General features: G+C 35.7%; 1 protein-coding gene across 3 annotated transcripts in view; it reads right to left on the bottom strand.

Moving 5' to 3' along the window:
- Nucleotides 1–7,289: 7,289 nt before the first annotated feature.
- The window catches only part of FGF12 (fibroblast growth factor 12), a 566,332-nt gene continuing 553,048 nt past the window's right edge, over nt 7,290–20,573 (bottom strand). For all 3 annotated transcript variants that reach the window (XM_030860642.2, XM_060298290.1, XM_030860652.3), the window contains one exon: nt 7,290–12,100. In XM_030860642.2, the coding sequence (XP_030716502.1) occupies nt 11,982–12,100 (119 nt within the window). In that variant the 3' untranslated portion in view covers nt 7,290–11,981. The remainder of the gene's footprint in view (nt 12,101–20,573) is intronic.

The raw sequence follows: 20,573 nt of genomic DNA, 5'->3' as shown, positions 1-20,573 counted from the left end.
TTTCTCATCACTGGGGCACAGTCAAGGGGGCTTATGAGCCTTGACAAGCTGTGTTTCTTTTTTTTTTTTTTTACTGGAGTATAATTGCTTTACAATGTTATGTTAGTTTCTGCTGTACAATGGAGTGAATCAGCTATATGTATATATATATATCCCCTCCCTCTTGGACCTCCCTCCCACCTCACTCCCTATCCCACCCATCTAGGTCATCACAGAGCACAGAGCTGAGCTTCCTGTGCTTTATAGCAGGTTCCCACTAGCTATCTATTTTATGCATGGTAGTATGTATATGTCAATCCTAATCTCCCAATTCCTCCCACCCTCCCCTTACCCCCTGTGTCCACATGTCCATTCTCTATGTATGTGTCTCTATTCCTGCTCTAGAAATAGGTTCCTCTGTACAATTTTTCTAGATTTCACATATATGCGTTAATATGCGGTATTTGTTTTTCTCTTTCTGGCTTACTTCACTCTGTATGACAGACTCTAGGTCCATCTACATCTCTACAAATGATCCAATTTTGTTCCTTTTTATGGCTGAGTAATATTCCATTGTATATATGTATCACATCTTTTTTATCCATTCATCTGTCAATGGGCATTTAGGATGTCAGTCCCAATCCCTCAGTTTATCTCTCCCCCCCTTATCCCCTGGTAACCATAAGTTTGTTTTCTATATCCATGACTCTACTTCTGTTTTGTAAATAAGTTCTTTTGTACCCTTTTTTTTAGATTCCACATATAAACGATATCATATTATATTTTTATTTCTCTGTCTGACTTACTTCACTCAGTATGACAATCTCTAATTCCATCCATGTTGCTGCAAATGGCATTATTTTGTTCTTTTTTTATGGCTGAGTAATATTCCATTGTTTATATGTACCACATTTTCTTTATCCATTCCTCTGTCGATGGACACTTAGGTTGCTTCCATGTCCTGGCTATTGTAAATAGAGCTGCAATGAACATTATGGTACATGACTCTTTTTTGAATTATGGTTTTCTCAGGGTATATGCCCAGTAGTGGGATTGCTGGGCCATATGATAGTTCTATTTTTGTTTTTTTAAGGAACATCCATATTGTTCTCCACAGTGGATGTATCAATTTACATTCCCACCAAAAGTAAAAGAGGGTTCCCTTTTCTCCACTACCTCTCTAGCATTTATTATTTATAGATTTTTTGATGATAGCCATTCTGACCAGTGTGAGGTGATACCTCATTGTAGTTTTAATTTACATTTATCTAATAATTAGTAATGTTGAACATCCTTTCATGTGCCCCTTGGCCATCTGTATGTCCTCCTTGGAGAGATGTCTATTTATGTCTTCTGACCATTTTTTGGTTGGGTTTTTTGTTTTTTTGATATTGAGCTCCATGAGCTGTTTGTATATTTTGGAGATTAATCCTTTGTCCATTGCTTTGTTTGCAAACATTTTCTCCCATTCTGAGGGTTGTCTTTTTCTCTTGTTTATGGTTTCCATTGCTGTGCAAAGCTTTTAAGGTTAATTAGGCCCCATTTGTTTATTTTTGTTTTTATTTCCATTACTCTAGGTGGTGGGTCAAAAAAGATCTTGCTGTGATTTATGTCAAAGAGTGTTCTTCCTATGTTTCCCTCTAAGTTTTATAGTGTCTGGTCTTACATTTAGGTCTTTAATCCATCTGGAGTTCATTTTTGTGTATGGTGTTAGGGAGTGTTCTAAGTTCATTCTTTCACATGTAGCTGTCCAGTTTTCCCAGCACCATTTATTGAAGAGGCTGTCTTTTCTCCATTGTATGTTCTTGTCTCCTTTGTCATAAATTAGGTGACCATAGGTGTGTGGATCTATCTCTGGGCTTTCTATCCTGTACCATTGATCTATATTTCTGTTTTTGTGCCAGTACCATACTGTCTTGATTACTGTGGCTTTGTAGTATATTTTGAAAAGACCCCAAATAGCCAAAGCAATCTTGAGAAAGAAAAACAGAGCTGGAAGAATCAGAAACAGCTGTGTTTCTGATGGAAAAGATAAGGGCAAGGACAAATGAAATACAGGGTAGATGGGCTACGTAGTAACAAACAGAAACAAACACCACTGAATTACTTGGCTTTCTTTAACTGATACAGAGAACTCTTTTTCTTGTGTCAGGGTCAGTCAGTGTACATGTAGTATAGGAAGAGTCACATGTTACCTCTTACTTGGTTTCTAGAGTGTAGTGCTGGGCAGAGAACAAAATATCAGGGGTGACAATTTTTTTTTCAGGGGACAGAGTGCTCTGAGTGAAAGCATGGAAAAAGCTATTATAACTTAATTCTGTCCTGGGAATTGATGGTCTGATCCAGAGCAGAACACTAAAAGATATCTCATAGCTAGGACTGCACTGTCAGAGAAAAGTGAACTTCTTTCCAAGTAACGGCGAAGCCTGTCTTAGGATGTTTGCCGTAAATAAAATGGCATTGGAGAGGCAAGGAAAGCCATTTTTCTATAAAGGTCCAGATATTTTATGGATGTCCTTGATGTCCTTGGGGCTACTATTTCAAGACAGCAGCCACACTTACTGACCTCACCTAGATCCAAGTATCTTGTGTAGAAAGTGAGCACCCATTAAATGGGGCTGTTTAAACAAGCATCTCTCTGGACTCAGACAGAACTAATTGTCTTTGAATCAACTCCAGATACATAGACAAGTATTTAATATAAGGCCAAGTTCCTTATCAAGAAATCTCTAAATATATCACAACACTCTCTCTGGGAGATTAGGCAGTGCTAGAATATGGCAGGGACATAGCAGTGGCTTGGCATCTAGTAGCATCTGCATTTCAAATTGTCTAAGTCTCATCAGAAAGGGCGTCTTCTGCTCATAACCCTCATTGATATTTACAACTTACAAGTTGTCTAGAAATCCAGATTCATCCAGCCTTGAATAGGCACTTAATAAGTATTAGTTATTTTTGTTTAGGAGTTTATTGAGTAGAGTGGTTTGCAACCCCTACAGATGAGAATCACCTGTCTTCTCACCAAACCAATTGCAATTGGATTTTGAGGGGTGGTGAGCCTAGATAATTCTAATATGCAACCAGGATTAAAGAACCACTGAAGAGGTCCTATAATAGAAACTGAATAGGTCCCTTCATTCCTTTAAATAGATGGAAAAGTCCTGAAAATTAAATCACTTTCTGTGGTCTGATTGACGATTTAATTGTTGGACTCCTTCACCTGGAAGCCAGATACACACATTTGACCAGAACTTAGGTCTAGTTGTAGAGACAGTGGTTGGGGAGGCAGGAAGAGGGTAGAACTAACCACTGGAGTTCCTGCTTGTAGAACCAAGTTCCAGATAACTACATATTGTGCATCAGAGAAGTGTATAGCCACCTGCAAGTCCTCAGACAATTGCATTGTCTGTATTCTAACAGACAACAGTCTTTTTTTTTCCCAGCCAGGTCAGAAATAGTTCAAGGCTTTAAGTTGGAGAGCAGGTTAGTCAAGCAGGTCAAGATCATTCTAGTCCATAATTTCATGCTTAGTTTGCATGTGTGCTGAGATGTGCCAGTGCAGGCTATCTGATAATAGTGAGTGGGTTGTACCTCAGGAAGACCATTAAACAAGGGTATTGTGTTGGCCGTTCTCCTATTTAACCAGATATGCTGAGCCAGCAGAATCCTCGATAGTGCATTCCAGGGTTACCTGACCAAAAAAAATAAGTACTCAAAAACTTAGTGAAAAAAATGTAAACTCTGGGACCTCCCTGGCCATCCAGTGGTTAAGACTCCACGCTTCCACTGCAGGGGGCACGGGTTCGATCCCTGGTAGGGAACTAAGATCCTGCACGCCACGTAGCTAATAATAATAATAATAATAATAATAATAATAATAATAAATTGATTAAAGACTTACTATGTGGCAAATACTGTCCTAGGGGGTTATATCAGTTATTTAATTTTTTAAAGAAGTAAACTAGTTCAGAGCTAAGTCAGTCATCCAAGTGGTAAGATAATCTGGAACTGGATAGAAGGAGGAAAATGATGATGCAAGGGATAAAAATGTGGTTGATAGAGACAAGCGAAAGCATCGACTGGCTGACGTGTAATTCATACATTAAAGACCTCCTCTTACTCTGTTCTTGTGTTTGTCTGTGTGTGCTTCTCTGGGTCAGGGACATATTTTTGAGGACAACAAATTGCAATGGAATGACAAGGCTAATACATGAGTATAATTGTAAGAGACATTGCATAGTGATTAAGATATATTATCTTCTAGATAAGCTTGTCAAAAAGTGTTAGAAAAATAACAATACCAATAATATTTTAAATTCCCAAGAAAAATAATTGTGAAAGCTCATGCTCAGAGAATTCATGTTGCTTTCAAATAGAGTAGATTATCTCCTCTGCAAAAAACAAAGCTGGATGTTGACGGAAAATCAGGAGAATTTTACGGAAGAAGATAAACCAAAGATTTGATGCACACCCAATTGTCCTTCCTAGGCAAAGGCAAACAAAAAGCACTCTCAGGTTCTTAAAGCTTCAGAGATTTATCAGCTTAGAAAGTTTTTAGAGTGTGCACCAGAACACTGCAAGTTGACTTAGGGAAGAAAACTTTAAATAGAAATTCGAAGAGATCTGGAAATTATTATTGAAACAAATAAGTAAAGATTTAACTTTCAGAATAACATAATGAGATCAATGAGAAACTGATTCTGATAAGTCTAATTAATGTAATTATTGGAGAGATAGATAATGAAATTAATGGAGACTAAAAAGAGGAGAGAGAATTTAAAATAGAGCCAAACCATGTATCTTCTATAATAGCACATATTTCCTAAGATAAGATTTTCCATGAGAATGATCAGCTCTAAAACCTTGCCCCAGGTGAGGTGAGAAGATGAAGTGCATTGTGGTTAATTCCTGAAAACAGACTGACCTGATCACACAAAGTTAGGTATAATCACACAAAATTAAGTAGAGGATCCATGCTTAATCATTGAATGGAAATTTTATAGTATATCTGGACAGTGCTGAGCTTGTATATTTGGAGTTTATGCTTCTCAAAGACTTGACCAGATTAGAATTATTCTTAGTCTATTAACAAACTTCCATCTCAATTTGTCATAAAGATGAAAAGGTGAAAAAAATATTTAGGTGTTTTGATAGAAATGAACTGGAATGTTAAAATTTTTTTGATGAGGTCATCAAAAAACAAATGCAATCTTATGTACTATTGTTACAATATCAAGAATGAGGGAATGTCTTGACCAGTTAGATTATATAAGGAATACCACGTTGGATTATGCATTACAAATTAATAAAATTTGTTCTGAATAAAACAGAATGGTACAGAAACAAAATATTTTAAATCTCTGCAAATCTTTCACATGAGTAAAGAATACTTGAAGAATGATAAAGAAATACAATGATCTTCAAATATCTGTAGGACTTTCTTGTAGGTAGAGGGTTAAATTGACATTGACTAGCCCTGGAGAGTGAAATTTAAAACAATGGTAGATGCTACAGAACAAGTTACTTCATATAAGAAAGAATTTTACACCACCAGTACTGCTCCCAAATGGAATAGGCTGCTTGAGAGATTAATATATTTAACCATCATTCAGTGTTCAAACATACACTATAATCTGTAGAGAAAATTCAAGAATGCTATGTATGGCTATCCCAGGTGATTCTGAAGTACCAAATAGCCCTGAATTTAGGACCTGGACTGACTATTGAAAGCTATTTTGAGATGAATTTTGTAATGGCCTAATCCTAGGTACCAAAAAGTAGATATGACATAGACCTCTGGTTTAGAATAGCAAGCTGCTTTTTCTAGTCCTCTGACAGTCATTTAAAAGCATTGGACATACCAGGTATATTGAGTTATTACCCAGTGCATCACTTTTCTTTAAAATTGCAGCTCTTTATATCTTCCTCAGTGACCCACACAGTGCCTTTTGCATAGAAGACATTTAATAATGCTTCGGGAATTGAAGCTTCAGTGCTTTTGTCTGTCCCCCGTGGTTTATGACTATAGCTTTAATTTATCAGTATTTGCATTTCTCTGCCAATTTTTAGAATATCCAATGAGCTGTGATAGGAAATACATTCATTAACAGATAATGGAAAATTGCCTTTTTTGCTACTCAGCATGCATTTCCATTTCCTCTTGCTAAATAGACTCTGAATTTCACTCAAATAGTCACTTCTCATCTATGCAGACCTGTATCTTTGGGGAAGCACATCCAACCTAGAAGTCTAAGAAAAGGCCCTGGTTGATTTAAAGCAGGCAACACATCTCAAATCCCTGGCCACGGTGGTTCGTCGTATGGACACATGACCCAAACTGGGCCAAGGAGATTTGAGGAGATGTTTTCTGGGCAATTGTAAGAGACTAGATGATATAAATATGTGAAGTTTTGCAACTTGTAAAAGAATTCCGAAATCCAAGAGGGAAGTTATTAAACATGGAGTGGGTAGAGCTGAGAGAACTACAGACAAATTAAGTCTCCATGGTGATGTTCCTGGGAACCTCTAGACGATGAAGGGCTGCTTTGGTTTGGGGGATTCTGATATGAGCAAACAGAAGCATCCTAACAGACACAGAGGCTCAAACCCATCCAAGCAGTGCAGTGACAAAACTTTGAATAACGTTTACTTTTTATGAAATCTCAACTCAGTTTTTTCCCCCCACCTCCTCCTCTGAACACTCATTCCTTGTTTCATTCACAAGTATTTCCCAGGTAAGTATCAATAGTATTTTTCATTTCTCCACAACTTTTCTTCAAATTATTTCCTCTACTGGAGGGACCCTTTGTTGTTTTTTCATTACTCCGTAAATATCTATCTGCTTTTCAATCCCTGTCTTTCATCTAGGATTGATTGTTGCATCATCAGTTGTCTATTAAATCTTAGTAACACACCTATGGTAGCACTTACCTTTGGATATTACATTATTTGTGTCTAGCCTTCTTGGATTTTTTTGAGAGCATAATTTAGTTTATGATCCCTAAACTCAAGGAAGTGACTAGTTAGTAAATTATGAACAAATGAATGTCTTCTAGTTCTTAATTCTCAAAAAGCAAGTTATTAAGTTTACCACAAGTAGCTTCATAATTAGGAAGTAATTTTTACTTTTGACATCAGTGTTCAATAAAAATTTTGACTCATTCCCCATCCATAAATCCGGTTTTGATCTTCTTTTTATGAGACACAGCACTTTTTCATTGACACATTATATGTTAAATACATTTTAAAAAGGAAAGAGACTCCCAAAGAAATTTAATGTTTAAAAAAAAAGTGCAAGTATTTTCTCTGCATGCATGAGCATCTCAAGATTTTAATCGCTTTTTGCCTGAGGAACGTTGTGATGTATAAACATTTTACAAATCTGATCTCAAAAAAACAATGTTTTGAATAATCTGTGCTTTAATGTAAAAACAAAACATTAATTTGTTCAGTTTCTCACACAATGCGTTTATTAAACAATTCGGGCTCAATAATTTCTTAAGATTGTAACATTTAACCTTGTAATGGAGCTAAAACCAGTTCTATTTGTGGGAGTATATTTTGGACTTTTGAACAAAAATAAAATTAATGCCACTGTCTTTAGGTTGTGTTCGGAGCAAAGACAAACCAACTAATTCTGTCCAACTAATAAAACATCTAATGATGCAATTGCTACTATGACATTATCTTAATGTTATTATCATAGTGTTAAATATATTTTTGCTTCTGTTTGTTACTGAAGCTCAGTGTATCATCCCTGAACATTAGCTATTTTCACTTAATTTAGATTTTTAATATTGAAGTTTTAACTTGGGTTCCAGAAAAAAGTCCTGAAAAATAGCTGCATTTAGCTTTTTTTTTTCTTGCTCTCAGCTACAAATTTTCAATGTGGCATGACTTATCAGGGAATCTGTATCAGGAAGTACAGCTCTTTAACATACCTTTTTAGGAATAAAAAATAGCCACCTCTGCGTCAAAGAGGGGATTCAGAATCACTAGCATTCTGAAGGAGCATGTGTTTTGATTATTGTTCCCACCTGTTTCTTTTTTTATTATAAAGTGGCCATTTATACTATCATTAGAAATATACATTTATATATAAAGTTTTACCTTCAAATCTCTTTAAGCTTTGATTACCTAGGACGAAAGACCACAAATCAAATAAAAACCCTATATAATATATCCTATTTCAGAAGCATATGTATATATACACATATATATTTGTAGAACAATCCACTGTTTTCAATGTGACTCTGATTTTAAAAAATGCTATTTACAATTTTATGACAGAGAAATAATCTCAGCTTTTTATGATATTAAAATGAGCAGGGGATTTGTATGCTTGAATGTGTTTCACCTGGTGCAGATGAAGTCGTGCAACATCATGGAAGACCTTCTCAGAGCACAGCCTTATAGACAAAGCCATGAAGGCGGAATAGTAGATTTGCTATTTCTGGGTCCATGTTTTAAAACAATTACTGTTGATGTAGTCATGCTTCTCCGCCAGGGAATTAGTGGTCCCAAATTAGGACCTTCAAGCTTTTCAATACACAAAGAGACAGTCTTCACACTTTACTTTTGTCTTAATACCCTCATGTCTTACTAGTGGCATCACGGGACCACCAACCTATATACAATACCTATCAATGGCACTGTCGTTTTCTTAAATAGAACAACTCTTTTACAAGCTATCTGGATTAGAATGAGGCCCATAAAGCATCATTGTTTGCAACAAATTGATGTCTTTTTATTGTGCTGATCCATAATGACTAAAAACGTGGTATGAAATTCATGTGTAAAATTCCAAACCCAAACTATTACTGTGATCAAGAATAGGTTGGCTTGCTGTCCTCCAGTTTCCTGAAGCACAAAATCTCTGAATTAGCAAATGGAACTTCAGCACCATTTTGTTTCTATACCTCTGACTTCTAGCTTAAACATCGAGTAAGGTATATTGACCAGAAAATTATTTTGTGAGATTCTCAGTTTTGTTTTCATTCTTAAGTCCACTGATTTTGAAACATGTTACAATAAGGACTCTTAGAATAAACATATTTTAACTTATATTTACATAGCCAATTACAAAGCTTTACTAAAAGTTATAATTTTCCTGAGACTATCCCAATGCATTTAAGAAAAACAGGCTTATTTTACTTAAGCCTGAATAAGTGATGAGAATAAGTGATGGGTGAATTGAGACCCAGAAATTGGAATGATGAAAATCAAAGTTAAGAATTATTTTACTTGGAGTAAACCTGAAAACAAACTATTTAAACTGACTCATATTTTTGGAGGAAATAGGATAATTATATGTGTATATATGGTAATATTTTAAAAACCTAGACAGTAGATACTGACTTTTTCTATGAAAGGTTTTATGTACTTAAAAAGTAAGCAGCAGTTAGGCAAATGTTCACCCTGTGTTCTAAACCATAGTTTTTGTCAGGTTAATGTGTAAAAAAATACGAGGTTTCCAATTTATTCTCTGACAGTAAGTTTCCAAAACATTTTATTGTGGTGAACATTTGCTTAAATGATATGGAGAAAAACAATATACAAATTGGGTAGTTAGAAATGTTTCTTCAGTGTTATCACGAAGGAGACAGATGTGAGTCTAGATGCTAAAAAACGAACAACCATTGAAAAAAAAGGGAAGAATTTTGTTGGAAATTCATTTCTCTACCATATTTTCCATAATATTTAACTAGATAAGATATATTGTCGTGAAATCATCAGTATAATTGTTAACACTTTGAGAAACTGTCAGTTGTGTTACTTGTGAGCTTGTGATGCCTATGTATATGTGTGTATGTGTATATGACCAAAAAGCACAAATCATTTTATGCTAAATGAGCCTGTGACCCATTTTGTAGAAGCCTCTTTTTAATTTTTTCAAAGAAAATAAGGCTTTGTGCTTGGGATTTGTTTGGTCCTGGAAGTGACAGGTGCATTTATAATCAAGTTGAATCAAGAGTGACAAGGAGAAATACAACCAGATTTGTATTTCTGTATTTCTTTTGACAAGGGCATTCTTTTCCTAGAAGAGTAACATTCCTTTTTTCTCTTTAATTTAAATGTGTGTTACGTTCCAAGTATTTTGGTTAAACAAATGTCTCTCGAAAATGTGTGTTCAAAATCCTTGCCTAGATGCATAACTTTTATTCTTTGCAACCAGTTAGACAAATTCCTCCATTTCATTTTCTGCTAACCTCCTGATAACAGAAACAGAATACTTGGTGAAGGACACGGACCACTATTGAAGAATAATGATTGTGTAGAGTGAGGGAAACTACAGTGACTTTGAAAGAATACAGCAACCAACGGCAAGGTCATTGAAGTGAGGGCCTAGAGTTTCTGCAAAGTGTATATATTTTAGGGAGTATTTGGAACAATACATGCTGGACGGTAGAGCTATAAGAGAAGTAACATGCTAAGTCTTCTCATTGATAATATCCATAAATCTACATATATTTTTTAACATTCTCTTTAGTTTTGTTTTGATTTGGATGTCTCTACACCATTCCTGATTTGTAGGACTAAGTAGATCTACTTTTTTCCAAGGCAATTGTATAACATTCAATTCTTCCCTAACATTTTTCTAACACTTTAGTATTCCTAATATGCATTTGCCTAGTCTTACACCGAGGTGTTTTTTTTGGGGTGGGGGTGGGGGGACTACTTTAAGCCACTCACACAACCCTGTCTGTTGGAGCCATGGCTGTTAATTCTGTATTATTTCTCTATACCCCTTGAAAATTCAGCACATTACAAGTTTCATTCTATGCTCTAGGAGACAGACTGATTTTCAACTAGATTTATAAATGAGGATATATAGTAACAAACAATTCACTGGCTTCATAAGATAGTAAGTTAGGAATTTCACAGCCATGCTTCCCAATTCCTTGCTGAAGTTTGGAAAATGCTACATACAGAAAACTCTGGTAAGGTACAAAGACAAATACAGTTTGCTTTCACCAATTTCTTAGGATTTATTTCTTTATATAAAACCCCTCTTCCTTCTTTCCTGCTGCAAGAGATGGTATAAAACTCTCTGAGACAGCTAGACATGCACCTATACTCTCAAAGGTGTCCACAAAGTAAAAAAAATCAGACCAAAATGGTATGAGCACATAACTTATTTATCACTGCCTGGGCATGGCAATGACAAAGAATTCCTAAAAGTTACATCAGCCTTAAAACCTGAAATTTTTTTCTAAATGGCTAAAGAAAAAAAATGAGCCCCTGAATTAATACCTTTGAAAAAAACATGATATTCTCCTAGGAGAATCTGAAAGTCTTTTCAGGAAGGAATGAAATCAGCTAATAGCATTAAATTCAACATAAGGCTATCCTTTGCATGAAACAATCTTAAATATCGATTTCAAGAATAAAATTCTAAAGTTTTCTTGATGTTAAATGATTTCTGGCTATATACCTTATAGGCAATAGAAGAATCTATAATTCATACATGTTCAATATCATGGTAAAAAAAAATCCTGGAAACAGAATGTAATTATGTGTCAATTCCAGATGTCCAAAGAAAATACAAATTCAAAACAAAACACACACCAGAGAATTATCCAGAGTTTAAGGTATTTAGGGTATTACATCGATTTGTAAGTTCAATTTTCCAAAACCCTCTTCTTTAAGGTAATAATTTTATTTCATCTTTATGATAGTTATGTTTTCATTACATTTAGCCCTCTATTAATAACAACACAGTTTATTTTAATGCTTGTGGAGTCTTGATTTATTTTTTCCTCTGCTTTTAGGTGTGCTAATCTTTGTGCATGTGCATTTTTCTACCACATTGCAACAGACAAGCTTTGGTTCAATTTTCTTATCCTACACAAAGAAAGATTTTGAGTGCAGAATCTTAGCCACTGGGTCTTGGGTTGCCATTTTATTTTCCTCTCCTTGGGTGGATTTATTGGAAGGAAATGGGTAAAGGGCAAGGGGAGAAAAGGAAGGGATGAGAGAGGGACGAAGGGAAGAGTTCTCAGCTATGTTGAATCTTGATTCACAACTTTGCCTCCATTCATGGTTGGTGTTCCGGAACTTTTCCTCGAACGCCCCTGTTTTTCTCCAATCTCATGTAGTGATGGCTCTCTGTACATACACACTGGAAGGCAAAAATCACATTAATTACTCTTTACAATAGTGGACATAAATTTCGCCTCAATAAACAGCTCAATTTTGACTTCATAATATTGTTCACTCTCATCACTAGCTCTTCTTCCTATGTGAAAATGAGTTTTAACTTAAAACATTTAATGGATACACATAATTCTCTTCTAGTTCTATCAGTCACAACCTTTTAAGTCTTCCCGAACGGCAAACACATGGGTAGTTTCTGTTCCTGTATAGATAAGGCTTAAGTTTTTACTGTCTGCTAACCTATATAATAGGATTTTCATCTAGAGTTAGAGGAGACATTGGGAGTATAACATTTAAAGGGTAGAAAGAGATATTTTGTTTTTTAGCCTTTAGCCTGCAATCTTGGGAAAAAATTCTTATTTACATGATCCTAATCTTTACCCTACTGCAAGAAATATGACATTGTTTTATCAAATTGAAATATTTATTGCCAACTTTCAGGGTATTCATCTATAGTTATTCATCAGTAGGAAATGTGATTATGCAACCGTGAGATTTCAGTTCACATCTGTATAAACACTTCCTTTTATCTCTATTGTTTTGTCTGGCTCTAAAGCTTAGTCATCTGTGAATTATCGTGGCTCTTGCTAGATTATTGCATAGAAAGAAAAATGTTTTTCAATTCACAAAGATAAGATAGGATCTATTAGCGTATTGAGTCCATTAAAAGAGATTCATTTTACTGTTGTGAGACAAATGTGACTGTATATGAGTATATGAAATATTTACTTAAATATCAGGAGGTATTTTTATCTTTGACTTAGGAACAAATAGTTGCGTACTCCCATCTATTGAACAATCACTACAATACCTTGGTAATCTGAATGTTATTTCCAATCAGATTGCTTCTGCCGATGGGCTTTGCCCTGGAACTGGAGACCCGAGCATGGCCATGAATAAAACAGATGTTGCATGGTGGTTAAGAGCACCAATTTGGGAGCCACACTGCCTGGTCTACATCCTTAGCCACTTTCTAGCTCTGTCTAATGGACACATAGTAAGCATCCAAAGATGTATAAGAAGAATGAATGAGCTGATCTCTTCAGGAACATTATGAATAAAAGATTTCAGAGAACATACCGATAAATTGTTTTGGTTGAAGGTATATCCTAAATCCAAAACTAGATTAAGAGAGTTAAGCTACAAGTAGGCTTCTCCTCAGACTCGTTCAGTGATGAAGAGATAGGTCTCTTCCAACATCTCAGTAGTAGGGCTTCTTAAATGTCCATGTGCATCTGAATCACCTAGGGGTATTGTTAAAATGAAGACTCTGATTCAGAAGGTCTATAGTGGGCTTGAGATTCTGCATTTTTAATAAGTGCCCAGGTGATGCGGATGCTGGCAAAACCACACTGTAGCCAGTACAAAAAATATATATAAAACATGTTTGTTAAGTATATTGTGCACGATTATTATACATACATATATATATATATATATTTTTTTCTTTCAATACGCGGGCCTCTCACTGTTGTGGCCTCTCCCGTTGCGGAGCACAGGCCCCGGACACGCAGGCTCAGCGGCCATGGCTCACAGGCCCAGCCGCTCCGCGGCATGTGGGATCTTCCCAGACTGGGGCACGAACCCGTGTCCCCTGCATTGGCAGGCAGACTCTCAACCACTGCGCCACCAAGGAAGCCCTACATATATATTTTTAAGTGAGATTTTAAAATATTTCAGTTACTGCACTGAATGGTCCCTCCGATATCCTCAAAGGACTAACTGCCTTTGGCCTCACTAGCAAAGTATACAGAGGAAACTAGAAAGAATTGATCCTGTAATTTTCAGATGGTGCCAGTAGGTAATTCAAGTTTCTACCTTTCTTTTACAAAAGACAGAAGATCCTTAAGATTCTACTGAAATCTTGAAATTCCTCAAGCCTAAGGTCTTTTACCTATATTTCTGTTATACACAAGTATTAAAATCCCCCAAATTAAAAAATATGTTTATATGTGCAAAATATAGCCATGTATTTATAACTGGTTAGTGCACAGGGGAACTCAGAAGTAATGAAGTGATTCAGTTGGAAAGTTATTCATATGATGCCATAAAGCAGTTTTTCTCTACTCTGTCACCTAATCAGTTGTGAAAATCCCCAGACCTGACTACTGACTGCTAAATCAGCCTCAAAAGAATGAAAAAAAAATATTTAAAAATACACACAATAGATTTTGACACGCAAATTTCTTAAACTTCAACTTACAGGCACTTGAAGAATATTACTCTTTAATTTCCATTAAATAATATAGTTTATAGTTTTGTTTTTTGTTTGTTTTTGCGGTACGCGGGCCTCTCACTGTTGTGGCCTCTCCTGTTGCAGAGCACAGGCTCCGGACGCGCAGGCTCAGCGGCCATGGTTCACAGGACCAGCCGCTCCGCGGCATGTGGGATCTTCCCAGACCGGGGCACGAACCCGTGTCCCCTGCATCGGCAGGCAGACTCTCAACCACTGCGCCACCAGGAAAGCCCTAGTTTATAGTTTTTGTATCTGAATTTCTTACTGTTGCAATTTCTTTTTTGTTTCCTTGTATCATAGATTCTACTCAAGACATTTGTTTTTAACTTTTATCTTTTTTTTTTTGCTATTTCTCACACATAAAATACTTAAGTTATGACAACACAAAATGTTGCCATTATAATTATCATTGCAGATAGCTTTTCAAATAACTTAACCCTGCTGACCATCCTAGTATCAAGTCCCCGTAGAGTTTTCCAAACTGGCATCTAAAATTTTTCAGTATTTCAAAAAGAACAAAACTCACTAGTGTCATAGCAAAATGTGCAACTTGCTCTTCTTCTCGGACAACTCAATCACTAATTTTCCAATATTTCCATTAAATGGAGTAATAAACTTCCAGGTTTTGAAAAATATATCTTCTTATATATCGTAGCTGGAAAATTAAGAGTAATTAAACCAATAGATTCAATTTAATTTCTTGGGCTTTAATTTTCATTGTTATTTACAGACTCTCAGATGCCAGTAATACTACCTAACTTAAGAAGCTGACAAATAAAGGGGTATGAAACTCAATCAAGTTTTAGAATTAAAGTGTAATTAAGAGACCATGATCCAATTAGAAAGCAAAGAAAGAAAGGACAAAACACTTCTCTTCAGGAATGTAACCTCCTTTGATAGTTATATTAACACTCCATAACTGTGCTATTCTGTCTGAATGGTACATAATAAAATGATGACACAAAATACAAGAAGAAAACAAGAAGGCATAAGTGTTCTATAAAGTGCATTATAAGCTCAAAACATAAACCCAAATCACTGTGATGTACACAATAACCACAATCATAACCTCTTAAATAAACCTTTAATCCCGTCAATAAATCTATTTCAGAATTTTCAAAGCCATTTCATTTATTTATTTTTTATAGGCAAATCGTCTTTTAATGAACTGTACCGACAGACAGAATTTTACATTTAACCCTAACTGGGACTTGGACTTCTTCCCAGGCACTGAATGATCACAGAGAGACTAGACTGTAGTAGAGAACCCGAGCTGGCATTTGACTGTGAAGATTTTCCTGGATGCGGCTGGGCAGTGCCGAAACCTGCCCAAATGGATATTCAAAGCCATTGTAAACTGACCACCTCATTTGATAATTACAATAACCAGGTGAATAAAGTAGGCGAGAAACATAAAAGAAACTAAGTAACTTCCCTAAAGTCAGAGGGTGAGTAGTAGCAGAGCCAGATGGGAGTATAGGATTTCGAGGTCCTAGTCAAAAGTTTTTAATAAAAGCAGAAAAACAGTTCATCAAATAAATGGTATAAATGACTGTCTTATACCAATGTTTAAGTTATTTCTGTATATTAATGTAGATCCAGGTTGGCTTCACCTCTACCATATGTTCCTAATGTCATCCAAAAATGGTAATGAAAACAAATTCGGGATGCCTATTATAAAAATAAATAATTAAATAACAAGTGTTGGCAAGTAGGTGGAGAAACTGGAACCATTGTACATTGCTGGCAGGAATTTAAAATGGATAGCCACTGTGAAAAACAATATGGTGAGTTCCTCAAAAAATCAAGCATAGAATTACCGTATGATCCAGAAATTCCACCTCTGGATATACACCCAAGAGAAAAAAAAGCAGGGACGTGAACAGGTATTTGTACACCCGTGTTCAAGGAAACATTACTTACAGTAGCCAAAATGTGGAGCACATTTGGTTGGTTGAACAAATAACAGATACACAAAATGTGTTATATACATACAATGAAATATTGTTCAACCTTAAAAAAGAACAAAGTCCTGACACAAACATGGATGAACCTTGAGGAACTAAGGCTATGTGAAATAAGCTAGGCACAAAAGGACAAATATTTTATGATTCCATTTATGTGAGATACCTAGAGTAGTCATTAATAGAGACAGAAAGTAGAATGGTGGTTGCTGGACACTGAGGGAAGGGAGGATGGGAGTAAATACTTAATTTCAGTTGGGGAAGATGTAAAAGTTTTGGGGATGGATGGTGGTAATGGCTGCACAACACAGGAATGTATTTAATGGCACTGAAATGTACTCTTTTTTTTTTTCTTAATTGGAGTATAATTGTTTCTCCCTTTGGGATTCCAGTTAGATAAGTATTATATCTTCTCACTCCTTCTTCTGTATATCTTGGACTCTGTGATATTTTCTATCTCCTCTGCCCTTTTGTCTACATTCTCAAGAATTTGTTTTTTAGATCGCAGTTCTTTATTTTTTTATTGGAGTATAATTGCTTTACAATGTTATGTTAGTTTCTGCTGTACAATGAAGTGAATCAGCTATAAGTATACATATATCATCTTCCTCTTGGACCTCCCCCCCATCCCACCCATCTAGGTCATCACAGAGGACCGAGCTGAGCTCCCTGTGCTATACCGCAGGTTCCCACTAGCTATCTATTTTACATACGGTAGTGTATTAATGTAAAACCTATTCTCCCAATTTATCCCACTCTCCCCTTCCCCTACTGTGCCCACACATACGTTCTCTATGCATGCATCTCTATTCCTACCCTGCAAATAGGTTCACCTGTACCATTTTTCTAGATTCCACATATATGTCTTAATCTAAATATTTGTTTTTCTCTTTCTGACTTACCTCACTCTGTATGACAGACTCTAGGTCCATCATTGCAGCATTATTTACAATAGCCAGGACATGGAAACAACCTATATGTCCATCAACAGATGAATGGATAAAGAAGATGTGGTACATATAAACACTGGAATATTACTCAGCCATAAAAAGGAACAAAATTGGGTCATTTGTAGATGGACTGAGAAATGTACTGTAAAATTGGTTAAAATGGTAAATTTTATGTTGTGTATATTTTATACAACATAATTAACAATTATACATAATTTTTAAAAAATCACACACACAGAAACAAACACCCTGAGTGTAAGCTGTAAACAAAGAAGTGACTATTAAAGCCAGAGATGTCCTATTTGCATGGGAAGAGCCAAAAATTCCCCAACAGTCAACAATATTAGTCTTAGGACTGTTCTGTGAAAGAGAGAATTGAGATATACTGAGGGTACAGGGTTGGTGAGAGGATAGGAAAATCTGATGAGAACATCCTAGGACTGTGCTACCTAATACAATATCCATTTTGCCATATGTGATCATTGAGCACTTAAAATGTGGCTGGTACTAATTCAGATGTGCTAGAAGTATAAAATAAATACTGAATTTCAAAGACCACACAAAAATTAAATATCTCAGTAATAATGCTTCATATTGATTATATATTGAAATGACGTTTTGAATATACTGGGTTGAATACATTATTAAAATTTATTTCATATGTTTGTTTTTATTTTTTAAATATGATTACCAGAAAAGTTTAAATTACATATGTAGCTTGTATTATATTTCTATTACACAGTGCTGTCTTAGAAGTTTGCTGTTCTCTGGAAAAGAAGTGTCTTGATTAGAGTCAAAGCTATCAATTACTATATGATGGGGAGGGGAGTTGAGGAAACTTCCTGAACTGACTGGACCTGACCTCCATAGGCAAACTTAGGAGAGACAGAGTATCTTAGATTTCTTTGATGGAATGAACTGGTTCACAAAACATTTATTGGCCCTTTTAACTTGGCTTAACTATTAATAATATTGTATCATTTTGATTCTATTACTGTCTTTTCATTTCTTTCCTTCCTCAAATTCCAGTTACTCTTTTGCTGACTAATATCCAGAGATGAATTTGTTTCAGCATTAATTTGTTCATTTATTTTATGAACAGGTACAAATTACTTTGTACAAGGCGCTCTGCTAGATTCTGCGGCGACTGCAAGAAATGCTCTCTTGATTCCTTGCCCTCAAAGAGCTCAAGGCTAAGAAAGAGAGCACAGGTGTTCACACAAATCACAGGGTAGAAAGGGCCATAGCAGAGTTTCATGGAAATGAGTTTATAAAATAGTTCTTTGATGTTGATTTAGCCTTGAAGGATGCAGAAGATTTAGAGAAATGGATGAGCTACTAAATAAGGATGAAGGGATGAAGCGCAGGTTGTATAAGAGAAACAGTGACCAGTTGAAGGATGGGGTAAAACTGAGAGGTGGCGAGGGATGAGAGTGGCAGGGCCGACTTGAGTCAGACCTCTGAATCCAGGCCAGAGGATTTAAGCCATGATCCTGATACAGTCAGCCTTGATTTGTTAGTGAATGAACAGTTAATAATATGTCCATCAAGTATATGAGTGTATAGGGAAAAATCTATTTATTCAATCTCTTTATCTAGAAAAATGTCTATGTTTACATGACATTCATAGCCAGTCAGGGTAGTCAAGAAAAATCAAACTGAATCTTACTGCATAGATTACATAAGAAATCATTGGCAGCGTTTCAAACCTTTATGAGTTGTTCTGATGCCTTGCAAACACCGTCTTAATTTCTTAGGAACAAACTTAGCTGGGCGCCATGATGTATGAGACCAGCTTCTTATCTCCTATACAGTTGGCTTTCTGTATCTGTGGGTTCTACATCCTCAGAGTCAACCAACTGCAGGTTGGAAAATATTCAATTAAAAAATTCCAGAAAGTTCCAAAAAGCAGAACTTGAATTTGCCCTGCTCTGGCAACTATTTACATTGTATTAGGTATTATAAATAATTTAGAGATGATTTAAAGTATACAGGAGGATGTGTAGGTTATATGCAAATACTATGCCATTTTATATAAGGGACTTGAGCATCTGCAGATTTTAGTATCCACAGAGATTCCTGGAACGAATCCCCTGCAAATACTGAGGGATGACTGTACTCAACATCTAACACATTTCAAACACCATGACTCTGACTGCAATTGAAAAGTGGGGCTCTCTTTGTTAAGCTAACTAACATGTTGAGAATGGTTATCCTTTTGTCTTGGGGGAAGCGTAATTTAGCTTAGCACTTAAGACGACTAAACAAACAACAAATGATAAGTCAAGAATTATTAATCCCGCAAATGAGACTCCTATATACTGTACAGTAAAATTTGGAGTTCTGGTATTAATTTCCAATCATATACTACTAAGCAATTCTGAGAAACCTTTAAGAAACATTTCCAGGGAACTGTCGAGATTCTGATCTTCAACAATTATATAAATTCTATAGCTCCTAAATTGTGCTTCTCAAATTATTACTGTCCCATACAAGATTAAGTTTTTTTTCTTCCCATTAATAAGTTCCTTATTAGTAATTGCAAAGAACCCTAGTCTCTTGGTTTGCTGTAGTTCAAAGGACTAAAATGGTATTTAAGTAGGGGCTTTTCCATCACTTTCTTTTACTATAAGCTATTATTTCATTAGAAAATAGAGTTTTTAGTCAATGCTTTAGAAGTTTTTAAAAATCCTTGAATATTTTCTTCCCAAGTGCTCTGTTTTATGCATTCTGGGGCACTATAGCTATGAGAGCAAAGTTTGATATTCTAGTTATTTTGATGAGGAGTCATTTCCAAATTGAGAATAAAGTGAAAAAACAAACAAAAAATCCAACTCCCTATCATTCTTGTCCTCCCAGCTCTGCACACCTGTTTCACAGAAACTCAGGTTCAGTGCCACTGCAGATTTAACAACCGGAAACCAATCCAGTGAGGGGAACTTGGGATATAACTCTCTATTTCTCATTCAGGACCTTGTGGGCTCCACTTGTGATACAGGCTTTACTTTCAGTGGGCATGGTTTAATGGCCAGCTGTTGGTATGGAACTGGTTTCTAACTGTGTTTCTTTCTGATTTAATTTTATACTATCTTTCCAACGAAGTTTCAACATCCAAATTTCAAGAATGTTCAGTGTCCTGATAGTGCAATACTTTCATGATTCACAACATTATATCTCTTTCATTTGGCTCTTCTGGGTTGTCCTGATCCTATTTCTTGCCCTCTTTCCTCTTTAAAGTATGAAAAAATATACCTGCTCTTTTTTTCAGCCCACAGAATGCTTTTGAGA

The sequence above is a fragment of the Globicephala melas genome, chromosome 4 (assembly GCF_963455315.2).
Source record: "Globicephala melas chromosome 4, mGloMel1.2, whole genome shotgun sequence".
NCBI lineage: Eukaryota > Metazoa > Chordata > Mammalia > Artiodactyla > Delphinidae > Globicephala > Globicephala melas.
This window is presented reverse-complemented; position numbering and strand designations above follow the sequence as displayed.